The 13,633-nt window shown below is 43.1% G+C and overlaps 1 protein-coding gene across 2 annotated transcripts in view; it reads left to right on the top strand.

Annotated features, from left to right (window-relative positions):
* PRKRA (protein activator of interferon induced protein kinase EIF2AK2) overlaps positions 1-13,633 on the top strand; it is a 394,218-nt gene that overhangs the window by 218,945 nt on the left and 161,640 nt on the right. For both annotated transcript variants that reach the window (XM_044075270.1, XM_044075271.1), the window contains exon 2: positions 3,930-4,024. In XM_044075270.1, the coding sequence (XP_043931205.1) occupies positions 3,930-4,024 (95 nt within the window). The remainder of the gene's footprint in view (positions 1-3,929; positions 4,025-13,633) is intronic.

The following is a 13,633-nucleotide window of genomic DNA, read 5'->3' as shown; positions in this document are numbered from 1 at the left end:
TTTAGACATATGTATTGAGTTTTTCCATGTTAAACATGGAAAGCCCTTGTCTGTTCTGCCAGTGATGGTGGTACCTTCTACTTCTGTAATGCACCTTTTTGATGGCCTTTGTGCTACCATGTCTTCATCCTCCTTGAAAACGATTGCAAGAGGAAGCATTCGAAGTACGTCAGGATAGTGGATAACACCAATTATGTCAGCCAGTCCACCCAAGTTCGTGATTGTTGAACAGAGACTGCTTCACAGTCCCTACACCAACACAACGTCCAACCAAAGCCTCTACCAAGACCCTTGTGGAGCCCAATGTGTGATCAGAATATTCAGTCTGCACAGGCCAAAGCACTTTGGTTACCAGTTGGGTCCAGGCTTGCTGTGCAGGTCCCAACTTCTAATGCCATTACCAAGAGTACTGAAGGAGGAGGCGGGATTCCCCATTTGACATTTGTAATGAGCGTAGACTGCTGCCTTCCATCTGTGACCTCATCTGGGTACATGCAACTCCATACCCAAGAACAAGGCTTTATCCAGCTTGCCTCAACCTGAGATTTCTAGGTCATAGTCTCATAAGGCCTAGCTGCAAGACCTTGTCAGGCTGAGAATCTCATGAATGTTATGAGATCCAGACAGTTTATCCAGAGCAAGCCCCCTGCTACAGAATTGTTTCCTGGGAAAGAAAGGGCAACTTCCCCTAGGAATCCAGTGGATCTTACGACTCTGATTAAGATGAATTGGCATATGTAGACCAAATTTCTTCCAGTTCTCATGTTGACTCAAAGTCCGATAAATCTTTTCTTAGCTTCAACACCTGAGGACTTCAGCTTTGGGGAGACTCCATAAGATGAGGGAGTTCTTCAGATAGGAGGCTCAAGATTACTCTGCCTAAAAGAAGGGGGGGAAAAAAGCTTAGAGAATTTTAGGCGTCGCACAAACCTCTGGCCATTCTTGCAGTTTTAGAGTTTGTGGATGATATAGTTTCAGACTCCTCCATGCAGCCTGACTCCCAACCACCTGCTTCCAGGAAGTCGGACTGTATTTATAAGGGTCTGGACTTCCATAAATACCTTTATAAGAACCCTGTGGCTGTCCCAGAGATGGTTTCTTTGAGTCACAAGGGAGCCAAAAGTAGCAACTCTAAAAACCCCATGCCAGTTAAGAGGATATTATTCTGAATAGTTCCGTCAAGAGCGTATACTTGTCACCCTGGGCATGAGGGTTCTTAGTTGCCAATTCAGTATGGTTAAATAGCAGGAAATTCTCCTGTATCAAATGAAAGGAAAAGTGGAAAGGCTGGAGTATAGGCACTTGCTAAGGAATTTAGACATCTGTATCTCCTACTGTCTAGTTGCAAAACTTTTCATACACTGTGGCTTTGATGCTGTAGAAACACCTTGCAGGGTGGCTGCTTCTGAGACCTATTAGAAGGCATGCCTGGTTAAGGGAACAGAACCTGCCTGAGCATGTCAAATCTGAAATCTTAGATGCTCCCCCTTGATAAGGATTTTCTGTTTCTACCCAAGCCATTTTTAATAAACTGGAGAACAAGGACAAGTCCCTGCAGACTGTAAAGGATTTCTTGCACATTCAGCCATCAAGGTTCAGTATATACTATTCTACCAAGTCCTGGTCATTTCTTGCCTTTTAGCCCAGGCAAAGAGGGAGGAGGACCAGGAGAGGCAGTAGATAACATATGGGATGACAAGCAAAGCACTATGCTTACATTGCCCAGATCACAGGGGCCCAGCAGGGAGCAGCCAGGCACTTCCCTGTCCTACTCAAAGCCCACCTCAACCCTACCCTCTTTCAAGACTGGAGGCAGACATTCCCTGTTCTAAACAAGTGGCTATGCTTTACCAAAGACAAATGAGTCCTTCAGATCAAAATATCAGGATATAAACTTTTCTCCCAAAGTATGCAAGCGTCCCTTCAGTTCCAGAGGGTCAGCTCAGAGGTGTAGTCACAGATCAACCTCTTACTGGATCAGGGCTCCATAGAACCAGTCCCCAAGGAAGAAAAGGGCCCATGGTACCATTCAGTTTTTTCTAATGTCAAGGAAAGAAGGAACCTGGAGACCACTATTAGACTTGGCTAAGCTAAACAGGTCCTGAAATTTAAAATATTAACTCTGAAAAAAACTTCTGCCCATGCTTAATCCATTGGCTTACAATGTCACCCTAGATCTAAAAGATGCCTACCTCCATATTTCCATAACAAAACTTCACAGGAAGTACCTCTGCTTCATGTTTTGCCCTTCTAGCTGTCTACTGCACCCAGAGTCTTTACAAAGTGTCTGGGTCCAGTAATTGCTTTCTGCAGGACAAAAGGTCATTCAAATGTACCTTATCTGGATGATTGCCTTTTTCATGAGCAGTCTGTAAAAGAACTGTAAGCTCCTCTATTCCTAACAAGGGACTACTTCTCAAGCTTGGGTTTTACCCTCAATCCTAAAGAAGTCAAATCTCACTCACTCTTGAAGGATAGTTTTCTCGGGAGCACTCCTAGGCAACAGGTAGGTGGCCTTCCTCCCACAAGAGAAGGCAGCCTTCTTAATGCAATACTTCCAATCTCCATTACGTCAGGTATTTGTAACTGCCAGAGATCCTCATGTCCATGCAGTATATGGCCTCCTACATTTTAATAGTACTCATTGCTAGACTGCACGTGAAGAAACTCCAGTGGTATCTTTAAAAAAAAAAAAGTGATGTCAAAACCAACATCCTTCAAACCATAAAATAAAGCTTCTCACGTGCATGAAAAAGGAAATTCTTTGGTGAATAGGCATCTATTTTTACAGCAAGGGAGTCCATTCCAGTTTAGACCAGACAATCATCTGTGGACAGAATGCAGTATTTTTGCAAGGAAGATCTGCTGTGCATTACCTTAGCGAATTCCGAATTGGGCAAGAATGTTTCTAAACCCTTTCCAGATGTCTACTCAGTTGTAATGAGTTTTGTCACTTTAAGCATGGAAAGTCTTTAGTGGTTACTCCTAGGGCTCATTCTGTTAAAGCTTGTAGGTACTGCTGTGCTTTCCTCTGGTGCCACTTTTGAGGTGTACAACTGCAACATGGTCTTTCATCATCACCTTTGAGGCACCACAAGCTGGATGTTATTTCCTGGTGCAGGTCTCCTTTTGGGTCCACTCTTGACTGTGATATTTATTAGTGAATGTGGCCACCTAGGAGGATTAGTTATAGTTCTGTCCTTTTGGTTACAGAAGATAGACCTTCTCTTACCAGATGTGAAAACGGTGTAGTTTTTCTGTCTGTCTTATCGTTAAGTGCTATAAGAGGAATTGTTTGAGTTTAATGAGGTCTACATAATGAGGAAGTTGGGGGGGGGGGGGTTGTGTAATGTGGACTGCATAATGGGAAAGTTGGAGGGGGTCGTGATAGCCTGAAAGTTTTATCTGAGTAGTCATTTTGGTTACAAAATGTGGACCTTTTTACAGATTTGTTACAACAATGAGTACATAACCTTCTTGCCTTAAGCCTTTTTTCTTGGCCTCATTTCAGAGCTGGAGAATGTGAGATGAGGTATATATGAAGGGAAGGAGGGAAGGTACCAGTCAGCCTGGAAAAATTGATGTGCCAAATGCACTTAGATGGATGTGGCAGAAGTCCTGTCTGTGAAAGGACCTTTTTCCAGGGCTGTTAACAATAACTACGTAGATTTCATTTCACTTGTTTGTTCTGTACATTTTTAATTTCTTTTGTGCTAGTGGGGCCATGATCTATTTTTGTTTTCCAGTGCAAGTCAGTTGATCTAATGAATGTTAGTGTGATTAGCACGTCTACAAAGTCCAAGCTTTACAGTACTCACTGCTGATTAATAATAAAAATGCCTTGGTTCTGAAGTATCATTAACATTGATAGTGCAAGACAGTTGTGATGTATTACATTTAACAATGCTAATACTTGCTTTTTATCTTAGGTAGTGGGACTTCAAAAAAAATAGCAAAAAGAATTGCTGCAGAAAAACTCATCGCCAAGCTGCAGAGTTTACCACCCAATTTTCCTGAAGTTGTGGTAAGTTGTGCTGTATTTTTGGATGTTTAGGAAAGCAGTGACTGATTCATCATATTTTGGCTTTTCCCGGTTAGTGGTCACCACAGAGGATCACATGTCTGCTCATGATTGGCGGTAGAGTTTTGTGATGTCAAGTTGCCAGCCCGGCACCCAACCTTCCACGGAAGGCACACACATGCATGGACTCATGCCTAGGGCCAATTTAGCGTGTCCGATCCACCTACACCATGTCTTTGGGATGCGGGAGGAAACCGGAGCACCCGGAGGAAACCCATGCGACCACAGGGAGGACATGCAGACTCCAGTGACAGATTCATCAAAGCTCATTTATTCATGCTGGCAGGTAAGACCAAGCAGCCAACCCATAAGTAATGTAACTTATCCCCTAGGACTGGCAGCCTAGGAGCCCCTTTCTGCATGCATGGGAGGTATTGCCTGGGGGGGGGGGCATCTGCATGTGTGGGAGGTATTGCCTGGGGGGGGGGGGCATTTGATCTTGTGACTCCATTAACCAGCTTCAGGTCTTCCATTGACTAATTATCCTTAGTCTATGCTTTCATTACACAGCTTTTGTGAGATTGCTTAAGATTTTCTGGCATTTTTATTGTAGCAGTGGAACATAACATTTATGTTGCGTTTTATTCTTTGGTCAACTAAAAGTTCTATTTATAGAGGCATGTTGCTTATAAGGAACCATTGCAAGGCCCATGCTCGCTTAGACTCTGAGGCATGTGGCACAAAAATACCTTTATATCCCACTTTTTGCTTGCTCATTACCTTCATTTGTTGACTCACTAATACCTCAATCATGGTGGAATAAATTAGTTTGTAGTGGCTGGCATGTTATGTTCTTTATTGTATGCATTTTTAATCATTTTCATACTACTTTTGATTCCTTTGTCCCATGGTACAAATGAGGGGATAAAGTATATTGACAGAATTGTGAGCAACTGTTCTTGTGGTAGGCAAATGCAGCTAAAAAGCTTCCAAAAGTGTTTTGTTTAGTCCAGAGGTTAGTGTTGCCTTTACGGCCTTGGCTTTCAAGTAGGGTCCTTGGCTGGGATGACTTCTGTTTGGAGTCTGCACATCGTTCTTCCATCTTCATGGGTTTTCACCAGTTGCTTCTGTTTCCTTCCCCTTCCCAAAGGTGAAGGTGATTTGACATTCCTCCAAACTTGCCAATTAATATGCATATCATGTTAAAGTGTATGCTCACACGTGCGTGCATTCACAGTTTGCTGGATTGGCTTCTTATTTTGGAAGAGTCTGCCTTACACCCAGAGCAGGCTGCATATCTTTTGTAACCAAGAAAAGGATTAAGTAGCTAATCTGATGATGAACGATCAAAGCTAGAGAGACTTAAGGCTTTGAATTCATTCCTTAGTGAAAGTATGCTTCGGGTCTACTGTGAAAAAACTAAAATGCTTTCTTTAGCAACTGGGGCTGGCTAAAATGTTTAAAAAATAAAGTAAGTTATCCTAAGATACCTGAATTATTAGCAAGAAATTGTCAACATTTTGGAAGCATGCTTTTCTGTGTGTGGCAATATCCTTGAGTCCCAAAAACTGTGCTCATAAAGCTTCCACAGTAAAATGCTCTCTTCTGTACCTGTAATACTGCAAATTCAGACCTACCAAAAATTATTTGGAATTCAGAGTAGGTGATTCTTGTGTTTTGATCACTGAAGGCTTGCTGTTGAAAAAAATTGGAGTGTTCCTTTTTCTCTGAAGTTCCCTTTACAGTGTATGGGAAAGGACTTTGTATCTATTACTGCAGTACAGCAACAAACATTGGAGTTTGTGTCAACCAGTGTACACCATTTTTTTTTTTGAAAAAGTGTGAGCTATTGCTGGTACCAGCAAAGGTCACAGGTAAAAAAAAGTAGAAGACACATTCTGTTTTATCTGAAAGAGGCAAGTATTGTTTCTTTTCAAAACAGTACTCTGCTCTGTTTTCACGTTCCAGCCGTGAAGATTCTTCACAATCTTATGGTTCTCCTCTCAATGCAGGTTTTAATGACAGTTATCAATGGGGGGTGAGTCTGCTGACTAATCTACAACAGAAGTGTCTTCTGTAAGAGATGATTTAGAAAAATGTCTTCCAGAACATGTGGGTAGGATTCCTTCTGTCTACCAGAGGAGCATCCTAGCATTATCCAGATATGCAGACACCACTTAATAGGTCTACACATGATTTGCAAACGTGATGAAGTATTTTAACATTTATATTTTAAGTTAAAAACCTGTTGCAGCAAGTTCAACTTTAACTTCAACATCTTCAAGTAAGCTACCATTGCCTGTTAGGGCACTTTGTGTGTGAGAGGAGATGATGCTGGGCAGGATTGACAGAGAAGAGCGTGTTTCTGATACTTTAGCCAGGATGGCCAGTTGACTATCTTGTGCACAACACCCATCAAAGTAGGCCTTGAGCACAGTGTTAGATTCAAAGAAGCAGGATAAGAAGATGGCTGAAACTAGGGCTTCACTCAGTAAAGTGTTCAGCAGCTCACTGTGTTCAGAATTTATGGTGGCAGTAATAGGAGCGTACCTCTCAACCTCTTACAGCAGGAAATGGGAACAAAAGCCCCAAAATAGGGTCAGGTTTTAAATATTGGTCTTAGAAACTTAAAAGTAGGTAGAATAGGTTGAGAAGGGTATGAAGTCTGAAACTCAAATGGTCTGATCATTTTATATCTTCAGTGATTTGCTAGAAAAATTTTTTTTGAAAAGTGGACCAAAAATAGGCATAAATCTGGACACACTGCAAAAATCTGTTCAGTTGAGATGTATGAAGGAGTGATCATTAGGAGACATGGTCAGGTCAGAGAACTTTCTTTAGTACTTAAATGAGAAATATTAGATGTTCATGTGGAAAGGCTCATGTTTGGATTTAATTCTGAATGTTAAATGCAAACTGATTAAAAAACAACATTGTTAGGTTTGCCCCTTTAGAAGTGGTATTGCAGATGCCTGATCAAAGCATTATTCCTCCCAACTGTAGTTGCACTGTTCTGGGGAAGGCAGCAAACTGAACAAAATCTGATTTTGATGTCTTACTGTGGATAACTAGGGCCATACCCATTTTTTTTTTTAATTTGAAGATCCCGCTACCATCATTAGTAAATTTTACCCCTTTTTGTATAATGTTAACAGTCTTAAGTTAGATACTTATCTAACTTGAAGTAATACTGTTCTCTAGGAGTTGTAGCTTTTAAGAAGGTATCTTCACAGAAAGCCAGTACCTATGCAGTATCCTCGTTCACATAAGCATGTTAAGACAGAGCGCTATTTTCTACTCAGTCTCCAGACAAAAATCAGTTAAGTGCATTTTTATTTGTTTTTTGATGGATTGTAGTGTTCTTGGGCTTTATCCTTATGGATTTATTGAAATAAGTTATGCAAATTAATAAATGACAAATATAACAATATAGTCACTCTATGTAACAGTATTGGTCAGTCAGTAAGTCTCTGTGATGCTTTTAGGTTGCAACATAATTAAGCAAGTTCCATTCGTAAACTGGATAAGTTCAATGACCCATATTTAAGAAAATGGCAACATTGGCCCTCCTAGAGCAGTTTAATGGTTGGATCCAGTTCAGTTCATCCTGTCCGTCCAGTACAACTGATGGGGCTTTGGGCCATGTGTTGGATACAGTCCAGCAAAAGTAGTGCTCCAGCCTCAAGTTCCTTTAATCTTTTACCGTCCATAAAGCACCTGTGCCACTAGTTAACTTGGATCTCATTTGCTACCTATGCAAACAGATGCAGGTCTTGCTATGTAAAACCCAAGTGCTCCACCTTGATATTTTTTTTCCATTTTCTGGGAAATTTTCATATGTTATAAGTTCCTTTTCTATGTTTTAGAGTAGCATAGCCTTTTTTGGCACTTTCCTTGTTCTTTTATAGTTCTTTTAGTATTGTATGGGCATTTGGCCTACTGGCTCTTCTAGATAACTGTTAGATGTTCATCGTGTTTCACTGTTGCAGTCATTACTCTTGGGTTATCCTGCTGGCAGGCTACCCGCAGTCGGCTTGAATTCCAAAGTCTTGGTCTGGTGTCAGTTGCTGTCAGGGTATAAAAGATGCAGCCAACGCCATTTTCCCCAGTCTTTCTTGCTGTGCGGTGCCGGAAGCAAAATCAGTTCACAAGTGACGGTCGGCCGACTCCTGAGAGTTTCAAAATCGAATTTCAGATCCGAAGCCTTCATTAAAGCTAAGTACCCCGTTGGGGAAACTTGCTCCAGACCGATGTCAGAAAGTTAACAGTTGTATTTCTTGTGGGAAGCAAATACCTCATAAGGATTTTCATTCTTACTGTATTCCTTGCCTAGGCCCTGATCACGACGTTGCTAGCTGTCGGTGTTGTGCTAGATTTAACCAACGCACTATTAAGCGTCAGTACGATTTTGCCTTTCATTACTTTGGCCAAAGGTTTAATTATATAATGCCGTCAGAACAGCCGACGACCGGAGTTTACAAAAAGTGCAAGGAAAAGGACAGGCATCTGAGGTCCAAAACCAACTACTAGGTCCCCGCTAATCCAGTCGCTGGTTCACAGTGAGGCACTTTTGCAGCCCCTGACGCCTGCTACCTCAGAGCCACAGGCTGCTACAGACTCCCACGTGGAGCCGACTAGGCCTCTGGATACTCAAGGTATTGGCCCCTCGGAAAAACTATTCCCTCAGATGGGTCCGGAGCCGCTGAGCAGGCATAGGCTTTTGAGGGTGTTTTCAGACCTACACAATTATATGTCAAGCCTACCTCAGCTTCAAAGACTAAGACTAAAACAGCTCTAAAGACAAAGAAACAAGTACAGCATTCTACAGGACAGACTTTCCATGCCTAAGAAACAGATGCTTAAAATGTCCGAAGACCTAATTACTTCGATCAGGGTTTCCCATCCCCCTCCAGATAAGAGGCCTAGGCAAGAGACAGAATGACTCCTCAGATCAGGTTTCAATTTCCCCTGACTCCTCTTCTGAACAGGGATACCCTTTTCCTCCCTATGAGAATTCTGATGCTGAAGAATCTATTCCTTCAGCCTCTCCTCCTGAGGATTATTCTTTTGGGGAAACCCTGCATACCATGAGGGAGAATTTTCACTGGGAGAGCCAAGATTATTCAGAATCTAAGAAAAGGCTCAGATTTTCTTTTACTACCTCAACACAGACCCCTTGCTATTCCACCTGTTCTAGACATTGTAGATGTATTTTCAGTGTCCGGCCTGTCTCCTGACTCTCTACCCCCCTGCACCTGCCAAGCCAGACCGATACTACAGGGTTCCAGACTCTCATAAATTTCGATATGAAAACCCCTGCTGCTGACCCAGAAACTATCTCTCAGGGTCCCAAAGGGGTCAAGGCTTCCACTGCAAAAAAACTTGTCCCCTCTGATAGGGATTCTAGGGCACTGGACAGATGGGGGGAAAAAAGTTTACACTTCTGCTACCTTGGCTGTAAGGGCTTTAAATTGTCAGTTTCATATGCTTAAATATCAGCAGTATTTAATGTCACTGCTTAACAGAAAATGTTGACAAATTCTGAATGTTCTGACAACAAGGAAATGCAGGATTTATTGCATGCAGCTGAACAAGTGGGAAAGCATACTTTGCAATGTGGTTTTGATTCACTGGAGGCCTCATGCAGGGCTGCAGTTACGGGTTCTGTCATTAGAAGGTATGCTTGGTTAAAGGAACAGAATCTGCCTGATCATGTTAAAGCAAAATTATTGGATGCTCCATTGCAGCATGATACTTTGGTGTTAAAGCAGAAGAGGTGTTGAAGAAAATGGAGGATAAAGCGAAATCCATGCAGACAGTTAAGAATTTCCTACGGGTACAGACACCCAGATTTAGCAGGAACTGGCCTACAAAGAATTGGTCCTTTCCAGTGTCAGGCCACAAAGAGGCAGATACAGACGCTCCAGAGGCAGATCCCAGCCCCAAGGCTCATACAGGCCTAAACAATGGGGTGCTTCTACCACCATAAGCGGAGAGGACAAATCACAACCATACAGGAAACAGTCCCAATGACTTTCCTCTGCCAGAACCAAGCACTTAATATTTTCGCAGCCCCCTTAGGGGGAAAACTAGCACTTTTTTCACCAAATTGGCACATGAATACTCAAGACAAATGGGTCTTGAACATAGTGTCTCAGGGCTACAGGTTCCACTTTCACACCCTGCCAAGAACAAAAGGTATGCCAGACCTGCCACACAATCAATGGGCAGAGGCACAAAAGCAAGTTTCATCCCTCTTGGACATGAGGGCCATTCAGCAGGTACCACAACAAGAGCAGGGACAAGGATTTTACTCAAGACTTTTCCTGGTGCCCAGAAAGGACAAAGCCTGGTGACCAATACTGGACCTGTCTATTCTAAACACATTTCTGGACATTCCAAAATTCAAAATGTTGACTGCAGCAGCTACTGCCCATGCTGTCAAGAAGGCTTGGCTTGTTACTTTGGACCTAAAAGAGGCATACCTGCATATCCCAATCAGACAGTCTTGCAGAAGATACCTCAGATTCATAGCTGGCTGAATGCACTACCAATTCTCTGCACTGCCCTTTGGCTTATCTACTGCACCCAGGGTCTTCACCAAATGCCTGGCACCAGTAATTGCATTTTGCAGACAGAGGAATTCAAATATATCCTTCCTTGGACGACTGCCTTATTCAAGCAGAGAACAAAGACATTCTACTACAGCATCTGGCATTTGTAAAAAGATTACTAATTTGCCTAGGGTACACAGTAAATGAAAAGAAATTTAAACAAGTACCCTCTCAAGAGAATATTCCTGGGTGCAAGCTTAAATACAACTGCCCAGATGGCTTATCTCACGCCAGACAGGCAACTGACTTCTTACTTCAAAATGTTGGCAACAAAGACCCAGTTAACTGCAAGAAAAATTCTGCAGGCTTTGGGCTTCATGGCATCCTGCATACTGCTAATTCCATATGCCAGACTGCATATGAGGAAACTACAATGGTATCTAAAAAGTGTTTGGACTCAGCATTGCCACAGCCTGGAAACATTACTTACCCTCATTCCCTGCCTGCAGCAGGAGTTTCGATGGTGGGCACAGGCCTGTCACCACAAGGGACAGCCATTCACTTTACCCACAGCCAGGCAGACACTAACAGATGCATCAGATTATGCTTGGGGGCCCACATGGCAGGAAAATATATTCAGGGCACGTGGCCCGCAAGCCAGATGCATCTTCATATCAATCAAAAAGAGATGCTAGCTGTTCAGAATGCCCTGACAGCTTTCAAGGATCTACTTCATCCAGGACAACTGCTAATAAAGACTGACAATACTACAGTCATGTGGTACATAAACAAGCAGGGAGGCACACATTCCTACCCCCTCTGCAGATAAGCCATGACTTTGTGGGACACATCATTGACTTTTCAAGTTCACCTGCAAGCACAATTCCTGCCAGGAAAAATAAATACTCTGGCAGGCGAACTAAGCAGAAAGCTCATGGATCCCCACGAGTTGAAATTGGATCCACAAGTCTTCAGCATAACAAGGGAATGGGAATGCCCAGGCATAGATTTGTTTGCCTCCCCTCACCACTGCCAACTACAGAAATTCTGCACAAGAATTTACCACAAGCAAGCATGGAAAGTGGATGCCCTATCCTTCAGCTGGAAAAACCTAACAGTATATGCATTTCCCCCACTGCCTCTCCTCCCCAAGGTACTCCTAAAGGTCAGACAAGAGAAGCCAAAAATGATACTGATTGCCCCAGACTGGCCACGCCAGCACTGGTACCCAATCCTAAAGAACTTGTCTCAAGGACCAACCTGGACATTACCTCAAACTTTTCACTTACTGACCCAACAAAACAATCAGATCTTACACAGCCACATCAGTACCTTAAATCAGACAGCATGGCTGATAATGTAGCCATTCATAACACTCCACTCTCCAAAGTTGTAATGGATGTTATCTTGGAGGCCAGGAGGCCCAGTACCAGAAAATCTTATGCAGAAAAATGGAAGAGATTCTGTGCTTGGAACCAGGAACAAGGAATTGACACGTTTGTACCAAATATTCCTCAGATTTTACAATATTTAACAGAGATGCTGGACAAAGGCCTATCCTTTTCATCAATTAAGATTCATGCCTCTGTCATTTCAACCCATTACAATACGGAACCACCTATATCTGAAGTAGTTACTTCATTTGCTCTGCAACCTGTGGGTATCTGATCCGACTTCGGATCCGAGCTGGCAGCTTACCAAGCTCCAAGATCCGAGCTCCTAGCTCCTCCCCCTACCCATAATCCCCTGCTACCAACCACATTACCTCAGATCGTTTTTTGCTGCGGCTGAAGAAGCTTTACTTTTGAAGAGCTCCTGGCTGGGTGAGATAGTTTTCAATCTTTTTTCACCAAAAAAACTTCAAAATCGTGTGTGTGGTAGTAAAACCTTTTACCCCCTTGTTAATGTTAGATGTTAAGTTGTCAATCTCGCCTTCATTCTTGCTGGATGGGTGGGTTCGGAGCCGATCCTCGGCTCCGACTCTGCACTTGCTAAGCTCGAGAGCTAATTTTACCAGCTCGAGGCAACCCTATATCCCATGATGCAAGGTGGAGATTACTCAGATCTCGTTTGCCGCTTCGCTAACGAGGTACCTTCTTTTACCAGCTCTAGGTAAGTGAACATTTTAGAGACTTTTCGTCTACCCCCCTTTAAATTTATATATATATATATTGTAATTTGTTAATTATCGACTTACTTTAGCCCTATTCCCGTCAGTGTTCCCTTCTTTTAGAGTAAATATTCCCTTGTCCCTAGTTAGGCCTTAGGCCTTCCCCTCCCTAAATTTCTTTTCCTGTCAGGGATTGTTTGTGTGTGACTGTGTGTTATCCCTGTTTAATTTAATTTAATTTGTTGGACTGAGTGTTTTTGTGTGCGAGTGTGTTACTGGTGTTTCATCGACACAGTTATGTTGAAGGACACTAAGGTCTCAGGCTTCAAGAAGTGTGACTCGTGCTGTCAGAAGATGTCTCTGACAGACGGTCACACTTGTGTTTATTGCCTGGGACCTTCGCACCTGCAGGACTCTTGTGCTATCTGTCATGCTTTCAGCCCAAGAGTCCTGCAGGAACGAAAAAATAAGCTCACATTAAGGGGCTTATTAAAGCCTGAGAGCTCCCCGACTAAGTTGGCGCCGGGGAAGCCCTCGAAATGTGTTAAGCCTTCGGCTCAGGCTTCCAAGCCGTCTGCTTCAGGTTCTTCCTCACCAGGCTCGAGATCGGCACCGGCCGGAGCCGATCTTTCCATACCAGTCTCAGTATCGGCTCCATCCGGCGCCGATACTGTCTAATCCAGACACTCAGTGTCGGCTCCGGCTGGAGCTGACGTATCTTCGGCTCCGATGGCTCCATTGATCTCAAAAAAGAGATCTCGATCCCCTTCAGTGGAATCTATACATTCGGCTCCGAGATCACCCTTGCTCTCGGAGTGGAGCCATCGGAGCCGATCTTCTCGGTCATCCAGGCCATCTGATCACGACCTTGAGAGAGTGGTGAGTAGACTATTGAAGTCTCAGGCATTGGCCCAAATACTCCATAGCCCATCTCAACAGACGGTAGCT

The sequence above is a fragment of the Protopterus annectens genome, chromosome 6.part0 (assembly GCF_019279795.1).
Source record: "Protopterus annectens isolate FY-2018-M chromosome 6.part0, PAN1.0, whole genome shotgun sequence".
NCBI lineage: Eukaryota > Metazoa > Chordata > Ceratodontiformes > Protopteridae > Protopterus > Protopterus annectens.
Note: the sequence above shows the minus strand (reverse complement) of the source record. Positions and strands in the feature narration are given on the sequence as shown.